This window comes from Drosophila montana, unplaced genomic scaffold (genome assembly GCF_035044405.1).
Source record: "Drosophila montana isolate Dmon_TW-CO22-7 unplaced genomic scaffold, ASM3504440v1 contig_3200_1, whole genome shotgun sequence".
Lineage (NCBI taxonomy): Eukaryota > Metazoa > Arthropoda > Insecta > Diptera > Drosophilidae > Drosophila > Drosophila montana.
The window spans coordinates 2,817,221-2,826,352 of record NW_026998080.1 but is presented as its reverse complement, the minus strand read 5'-3'; the positions used below and the strand labels follow the sequence as shown (position 1 = coordinate 2,826,352).

At 46.4% G+C, this 9,132-nt stretch overlaps 1 protein-coding gene across 1 annotated transcript; it reads right to left on the bottom strand.

Annotated features, from left to right (window-relative positions):
* Window positions 1-630: 630 nt before the first annotated feature.
* Window positions 631-8,978, bottom strand: shg (shotgun). The gene is made up of 2 exons (XM_064686552.1): window positions 7,232-8,978; window positions 631-5,382 (listed from the first exon to the last, which is right to left on the bottom strand). Exons 1-2 carry the CDS (start codon window positions 7,970-7,972, stop codon window positions 1,474-1,476), a joined length of 4,650 nt encoding a protein of 1,549 aa, XP_064542622.1. The 5' UTR covers window positions 7,973-8,978; the 3' UTR covers window positions 631-1,473.
* Between the last annotated feature and the right edge of the window lie 154 nt (window positions 8,979-9,132).

Below are 9,132 nucleotides of genomic sequence, written 5' to 3'. Positions count from 1 at the left end.
GAGGGGCTGTATCTCTACCTATGTAATACATATTTTCATGCCTACTGCTCCAGGTTTCACATAACTTTTACGGATGAGCTCCTTAAACTGATCACACGGAATGTAAATAGGTTGATCGACTAGTCTCACTCTCTTGGCCAATTCTTTACTAAACATATTATTTTTTATTTACATACTCACATTTACATATAGCTACTGCCATACCTTGGCTTATCTGCCACGGGGTCACGTTTGGGGTTCATTTGTTGCTGCTAATAGGAAATCGTAAATGAAAAATAATGTTCGTTATTTTTTTTTTTAAATGTATTGTTTATTTTTACACAATTGCTGTGTGTGTGTGTGTGTTGTGTTTTGAAATTGTAAATTATTTTCATATAAATAAATTTACGTTGGCATGTAAAAAATTCTCTTAGTTTAGGACTCTCCACGAAAAACGACTTATAAAAATACATATAGCATTTATTTATTAAACATTTTTCACATAAAACTTTGTTTTCTACTTATTATTTCGACTTCTATATGGAACATAGAAATAGCTGCACACACACACGTGTGAATATGTGTGTTGGGTTTATCATAATTACAGCGTCTAACTATAAACTGTTGAATTCAATAGATTCGATTTTTACATGTGTATATATAGTATGTATATCATCAGAAATATACAACGAAAACTTAAGCGCTTATATTAAAAGTGAGTTGTTTTTTTTCTTCGATTTTTCTTTATTTTTTGCATATAAATTAGGTGTTTGATATATCGACTTGTCTTAAATATGAGTTATTATAACTTTTATTCGGAAGATTTAACGAGTCTCCAAAATCTGTACATCTGGAGCTGTGAATTTTCTTCTGCGCGTAAACATAAAATATTGAATAATGCCTTTTGTCGTACTTGTACATATATAAATATATATATATATATATTTATGAAAATTTAAATTAATATTAAGCAGCTAAACTTAGATTTAAATTGTTGGGAATATGCAAGAAAATGCAATGCGTTTTATTAATTTGTTTTCGTAGGAATATTTGTTGAATTTTGATTTTCATTTCATAATGGTTAAATTATATATACTATATATATATATATTATATATACTTATGCTATAAATGTGTGTGATATATTATGATAATTATGTTTAGTTCTATATTTTGTCGAAAAATACAGACAACAATTCTGCAGATGTTTTGTTCTCAGTTGCTTTGCTAAATTAAAGTTTCGATTTTTTTTACGTAAGATCAAGATCACTTTCTGCGATTACAATACAAAAAAACGTGTTCCTATGCCCTTGCAATGCTCCTCCATAATAAAATCTATATATGTATATTTGCAATGTCTTCAAGAGCGCACGGCACGTCGATTGGCCGACTTGGGTCCGTCCGGCTATGCCGGCGTCCCGGCGCCCTACACAACTTATCGTAAAAGTCTTTTCAATTTCGTTCTCGCCAAGTTCCAGTTCTCGTTCTGGTTCCTCAGATGCGCCAGCCCTGCTCGTCGTCCACGTTCGAGTCCGTGTCGGAGGGCTCTTCGCCGTACATGTCGGCCAACTTGCGGAAACGTGGTCCAAAGTTGGACAAATAGTCGAAATTGAGATCGCCATCGTCGGTGCAGGACGCAAGGCTGGACAGGCTGCCGTCCGAGTTGCCGTCGCCCTCGTAGGCATAGTGACGCACATCGTCCACGGTGTTGGCGCCCGTGTCGCGGTCGCAGTTCTCCTTCTTCCCGCCCAGGAAGTCACCAATGTCGGGTATATCGTTGGGATCGCGCATGCCCGACTGCAGCGCGTGCGGATCCTTGTAGAGCTTCTCCTCGTACAATGGCTGAGTGCGCAGCACGTTCAAATCGTAGTCGGTGTCCCGCTCGCCGCCGCCCTCGTCCTCGTAGTTGATGATCGTCTCGCGTATGTCGTCGATGTCCTTCTCGTGCCAGCCGTTCTTCTGCTTCTTCTGCACCACCACGGCCAGCAGGATGATCAGCAGCAGCGCAATGCACGTAATGATCGCAATGATGAAGTTGCGATCAATGCCAAAGCTCACGGCCACAGCCACGGCGCGCTGGCAGCCGCTGTCGATGTTGCGGGAGAGGGACGGCAGGCCCAGGTTGTAGGTGCGCTCATTGATGGTCAGGTTGCGGACGCAGCCGAAGAAGCCCTGCTGGTTGGGCACATGCGTCCAGTTTAGCTGGCGACCCAGCTGCACCAGGTCGACCGGAGTGCCGCCCAGCTGCAAGGGCGAGTTGACGTTGAGGAACTCGTTGGGACCCTGCGGGGCGCCCAGGCTCATGCAGGTGGACAGGCGGCAGTTGTCGACGGTCATCTCGATGCTGGCCCTCTGCAGTATGATGTCCAGCTGGTAGGAGCGACCCGCCTGCAGCTGGATGTGCTGATGCTTAATGCGCACCATGCCAGAGCCGTAGTCCACGCTCAGCACCGGATAGCCCTTGTCCAGCTCTAGGGACAGGAAGTCGGTTAGCGGCAGCAGCGGATTGTAGTTGAGCGGGCCCAGGTACATGATGAGACCCTGCTCGTGCTGCGGTGCAATCTCCAGGCTAATGCGCGTATTGTCGCAGGCGGAGATGGGCTCGTAGAAGGCGTAGCCGTTGCCATAAAAACCCACGGATACCAGTTCACAGTGGGGGCCCGTGAAGCCATCGATGCAGTCGCAGGCGTCGTTCTCGCCGTATCTGCGACTGCCGCCGTTGAGGCAGGGCGAGGATAGAGGCGGACCCTCGCAGACGCACTGCGCCTGGACGAACGCATTGACTCCGACAAAGGAGCTGGTGTTGGAGTAGATCATGTAGGGCACGGAGCTCTTGTGCAGCTCGTTAGTGCAGGAGCTCTCGCACTTGAGCCGCTCGATCAGGCACTCGTCTATGTTCACCATCAGCATCTGCAGGTCCAGATCGTTCTCCAGGCGCTGCTGACTCTGGGCCACCATACCGTTGAGCTTCTCGGGGGCGTAATAGGGCGAACCGTGGGCGGAGTAGCGTACGTCCAGTGTGCGGTTCTCATTCTGGAGCACGGTGAAGACGTCCACGTTGGCTACCGAGGTGTTGAACAGCTTGGCCAGCGAATGCTGCAGGCGATCCTTCAGCGAGAAGACATCGTCCGCCTGCACATCGCGGGGCACACTGATGAACTCCTCCTTGGTGATGTTGTAGAAGCGTATGCTGCCGCTCTTGTCCACCGCCTCCTCCGGCAGCTCGCGGACTATGACCGTCACATCGGCATAGACCCAGTGTCTGGTTATCAGAATGGATTCCTCGGTGACCTTGAACTCCAGCAGGTACTCGCCCTCGCTGGTGCCCTCGAGCATGGTGATCATGCCGGTGCTCGGATTGAGTCGGAACTGCTCGTGCGGAATGCCACTCTTCCACTCGAACATCTTGTCGTCCAGATCCCAGTCGTCCTCATCGTCCACAAAGACGCGGCCAATGTCCGTGTCGGGCGCCTCGCCCTTGTAGTTGTACATGAAGATGCGGGAGGAACCCTCCGACATGGCGTTGTCGTTCACGTCGCCAATTATGAGATGCAGCATGCTCACAGAGCTCTGCTTGGGCGTGCCCGCGTCGCTGATGCGTATGGGTATGAAGTATTCCTTCTGCACCTCGCGATCGAACTGCACGTTGGCGAAGAGGTAGTCGTTGTCGATGCTGAACTTGGTCTTGATGTCCGGCGAGGCGTCGCTGTCGATGCCGAAGGTGAAGGGCGGACCGTTCTGCGGTTCGTCGTAGTCGTTGGCCAGCAGCTGCACCACCTGGCCGGGATTGCGGTTCTCCTCCCAGATGACGGGCATCTGATTGATCAAGAACGGCGCATTGTCGTTGATGTCCTCGAGCGTGATAATCACGGGCTTAACCGATTTCAAGGTTGTGCCAACGCCGTCCTGGTCGCTCGCCGAGATCAGCACCTGCCAGCTCTTATGCCCATTGGGCGGATCGCGATCGAGTGGCTGGATGAGCCGCAGGCAGCCACTATTGTCGATGGTCAGCAGCTTCTTGTGGTCCTCCTTGACAATCGAATACGTAATGTGCTGGTCCGCAGTGCGATCCTTGATGTCCGGATCGTATGCCTTGATGATCAGAATGCAATCGTTTGATAAAATGGGCCCCTCGGGAATGGTCTTGCTGTACTCCTCCATGAAAACGGGCGGATTGTCGTTGACATCCTCAATTTTGACCACCACGTTTGTATTGTCCGCGTAGTAGCCGTCGAAGGCCCGCACCGTCAGGTTGTATTCGGTAATTGTCTCGTAGTCGAGGCGCTGGTTTACTGTGATTTTACCCGTCTTAAGGCCGATCTTGAAGGCCTCACCCACGTTGCCGCTCTCAATGCTGTAGACAATCTGCGAGGCATTGTCCTCGTCGTCGGCCTTCACCTCGATCACCTCGTAGTTGGTGTTCGCATCCTCGAGCAGCTTGTCCGCCAGGTACGTGGAATTCTGGAAGTGCGGCGGATGATCGTTCTTGTCCCCGATGGCGATCCGGAACACCTGGTAGCCATGGTTGTGATCCCCGTTATTGAACAGGCTCGACGGCGAGTTATCCGTGGCGCTGACCTTCACGTTATAAAAGTCGCGCTCCTCCCGATCGAAGGTCGTCAGAGCCGTGATGTTGCCCGTGTTCGGATCGATCGCAAAGAGATCCTGGTTGTCGGCCAGCTCAAAAGTGACGATGTTATTGGCCGGCGTGCCATCCATGTCGAAGGCGCGCACCTGCATCACCGGCGTGCCGGGCGGCTCGTTCTCCAGTATCGTGCCCGACTTGACCTCCGTAAAGAATGGAATGTTGTCGTTAACGTCCTCCACCTTGATCTTGATCTGGTGCTCGGTGGCCAGCTCAAAGGTATTGCGCACGCTCATCGTCAGCGTATAGTCCGTGATGCCCTCGTAGTCGAGGCTCATGCCCAGCTTGATGATCACCTCGTTGCCGATCTGGTTGAACACGAACGTGTTCCTGCCGTTCGTCTGCTCGGTCCGCCCGGTGATCAGCTCGAAGATGACCTCCGGCTTGTCCGGCATGTTGGACACGGCGCGCAGTGTGGCTATGGGCTGTGAGAAGTTGTTGAGGTCCTCCTTCAGGTAGATCGGCTCGTCAATGGGATCCACAAACGAGGGCGACTTTATCGAGGACTCCACCACGCGTATGCGCACCTCGATGCGCGCCTCCTGCAGCGGATCCGGCACTATATTATAGGCTCGCACGTTTATCGTGTACGTCTGGCCGGGCCGCTTGTCAATCGGTCGACTCAGATAGATGATGCCCGACTCCTTGTCAATCCGGAAGTACTGAAAGTCGCGCTCCCGCAATATCTCGTACTCCACGATGCTGTTGTTGCGATCGTCGAAGTCGCTGGCGCTGATCGACATGACCACCGCGTCAAGCTGAAAGTAAAAGAAAAACAAGTTCGATTCAAGTTCTATACAAGAGTGGAGTTTCCCCCAGCCACAAGGTACACACTTGCCCACCTGCCAGAACACAATTATGCACATTTTCTTGCACTTAATTTATGAAAATTTTTCCCACCAGCCCATCCAAAGTTCCAACCTGAACTGAAAGGTCTGAAAGTCGGGCAAACGGACAAGCGGAAAACCCAACCAATGCAAAGCTAACACATATTGCGCCCTTAACTACAGTGGCTATTCTCAATGTGCAACCTTCGCTAGCTCGAATTTACCTTTAAACGAAAATTCTTTTTACTATGCTTAGAGTGAGATGGGGGTATATAAGGGGTATATTAGAGTGAGAACGGGTATATTAGCTTGGGAACTGTTTGTCTAGCTTTCTGTCCAAACTTTTGAAAACTTATGAGATTTGGGCTACGAACATTCCCATCCTCACAACGCTAGTCTAAGTTTCTTGCAGTGTAAAATTTACTGCATTAGAATTAGAGTTTTAGAAGGTTTTTCTTTGAATATAATTTTTATTTTAAAAAATTATTTTTTTTTGCAATGCTTTGTTATATTTAATTTATATAGCATGCTGCAATTAAAATTGTAATAAAGAAATCTCGGAAACGGAATTAATTGCATATGGTCGCTTTATTCGAGCGACCACTGTATTTAATTATTGATCCATTTGTGTGGTTGTCTAACAATTTAAACCATCAATAGTAGCACATAGCAGGTGGGCGGCACATATGGAACAATAACAATAGTTCAAGGCTAATTGTCTATTACAAATATGCTCTTTATTCCTGAGTCTACCGACAATATCAAAGAGATTTTGAATAAACATTCAGAATTATGCGTGTTCTTATCTATCTAAAGTACGTAGTAAAATAAATGCTCAAGATTTGTTTATTTACTATTTTAATTAATAAATAAAAACAAAAAATTTATCTCGGGGAGAAATACAATCCACATTTATATTTATTAGCTTGTACGTAATAAATATATAGCTATATAGATTGTCATACAAGGTCTACAATACCCCCCCTCCCCCTCCCTTGGTTTAATGGTTCCGATTAACAGTAACATCTACCAATTAAGAGAATACCCCAACTACCTAATTCTACAGTCAAACAGGGCATTATATCTTTATCTCGAAATTTGTCATTTAATAAGGAAGGCAATTTCGACAGGTAACTGAATTTATCTGAATATTTATCTGCCATATCTTTATGACTTCATGAGAATTCGCGCTGCAAACCTTTTCCAAATAATAAAAAACAAAAACCTGTTTTAACCTGCGACGACTTTGTTAATTATTTAAAAAAGACTTTGTAATAAAAGATCTCATAAAAAAAACGAATATTTAAAGAGTGTAAAGTTTGCCATAACAAAAATTAGACTATTTTTTTTTTCAAATATATATATTTTTTGTTAGAAATGATTAGACCAAGAAATATGACAAAAAGCCAAGAAACAGGAAGATAACAAATCATTTTCATATTTGCAGCTAACAACACGTTCCAGCCATAATCTGAATAGATGTTGTTTTTGGTACTATCTGACTATATCTGACCTCCTTTATATGGCTGAAACTCTGCCTAATCCGTAGTCTGTATGTTAAAGATCTCATTCGGATTCCCTAAAAGTCTTTACGTATCCAAATTGGATTGGGTTTCAAATAATTCGTTGTTAAAAAAGCGAAAACAATAAAATCGAATTCTCGAATAACACAATTTTTTGGACAGGAGGCTTCGTACGCAGGTCAAACGGCGGTAATCCGTGGTCCACGCGTTTGACCCGCTTGACGGAGCGGGAGCCGCAGAAGATTTGCGGTACTCACCATGGTATTCTCGGACATGGACTCGTCGTAGCGTGCCTTGTTGAAGACGGGCGGGTTGTCGTTGATGTCCTCGATGGTCACGTTGAAGGTGCAGACGTCATCGAGCGGGGGCAGTCCGTTGTCCGTAGCCTGCACCGTGACGAAGACGAATTTCTCGTGGATGGGCTCGTCGCGGTCAAAGATGTGCGAGGTCACAATGACGCCGGAGTTGGGATGAATGACGAACTTGGGCCGATCGAAGGCCGACTGTACCAGGCTGTACCGTATCTCCTGGTTGGGATCCGGATCAACCGCCTGCACCGTGAACACGTATGTGTTCTCCGGCTGCTCCTCCTTCACGGAGGGCGCATAGCCGGCGCAGTTCTTGAAAGCCGGCTTTCGATTGTCGCCCACTATCGAGCTATCGTACGCCCCCGCGTGGAACGGGGAAGCACTTTGGCTGGAGCTGGAGCCGGCATGGAGTGCTTCTACGAACAGGGCGGGTGTGCAATGTGAGGAGACGATTAAAACTAACGCTATCGCTAGCAGCCTGTGCAGTGGGCGTGGCTCTGGCCGCGGGCAGGTGTAACTGTAGCGAGCTGTTCTTGTTGCTGTTGTTGTTGCTGTTGTTGTTGTTCTTGTTGCTGTTGTTGTTGTTGCTGTTGTTGTTGCTTGGCAGCGACATTTTCGCTTATGCTGATGATGTGGCTGCTGTTGAGCGGGATTCGCGATGTTGTCGTTATTTTGTGATTTTAACGACATTTTATTGCATTTTATTCTCTGCCGGATGGAGGGGAGTACGCGTAAGGGGGGGGTTTCGATGAATTTAAGTAGCTGAAATCATCGCGGCAAAAAAAATACACTTTTTCATGAATCACCCAGTATTTCTTTTAGTATTTTTCTATGCTGATATATCTATGTGTGTGTGTGTGTGTGTGTGCGTGATCACAGGTTCACGTTGCGTCAATTGACGTTTTCTATTGAACTCCAACTCTAAACTCGCTCTCGTTCTCGTTCTCCCTCTCTCTTTCTCACTCTGTATCTCACATTTGTTTATATGTGTTCGTTTGCTTCGCCGTTTGTTTAGACTGCATTTTCATGGCAACCGACGCACAAATTAAATCGAACTGAATCAACTGAGAGCCATAAAACACAGCGCGCAATTAATTTATTTAATTAATTTTCGCTTATTCTTAGCGTATATTCAACAGTATTCACATTTAACTTAACAATATCATTCACTCATTTGCTTTGGTATTCATTTTGATTGCCAACTTCGCTTTGTTCACCTCTTCGCTTTTGCCGCTCTTCGGCTTATTTCACTCGCACAAACAGGTAAATCCAGGTAAAAAGTGGTTTCACGCACACATTCACAGGCGTGTGGATGTACGTGTCGTATTTAAGAGCGTCGTTTGTTGTTTGCACTTGTATTTGTTACCAACATACGAATTTGTATGCTCGTGTGTTGGTATGTGTGTACGTTGGCAAGAGCAAGAGAAAAGGCACTTTGTTGCTTTTGTGACGTTTCCACAAGTCACAAGCTCGGTTTTATTAGTAATATTCTTCACAGCACATCAATTCAGTTGTTAACTTTATTGAACATTTGGGCGTTTGTATTGGACGTACACCGGCGTTTTGTTTTGCTACAATTTTATTCACTATCGCTTTTGATCGTGTTTGAAAGCAACCGTTAAACGAGCTAGAGCGACGACAAGACCGCGTAATCCGCACGAGCGTCCGCACGGTTCGACAGCAAGAAACAGAATGAGCGACAAGCCGACAAATGAGAGGCAACCCTGAGAGTAAGCGACATGGCGACAATGTAGCTTGACAATTGCACAAATATCGATATTTAAATGTTTCCGATAGTTTATTATTGACAATGTTAAATAGCAGCTTTAGTTCGTTATGCCTTTTTGATA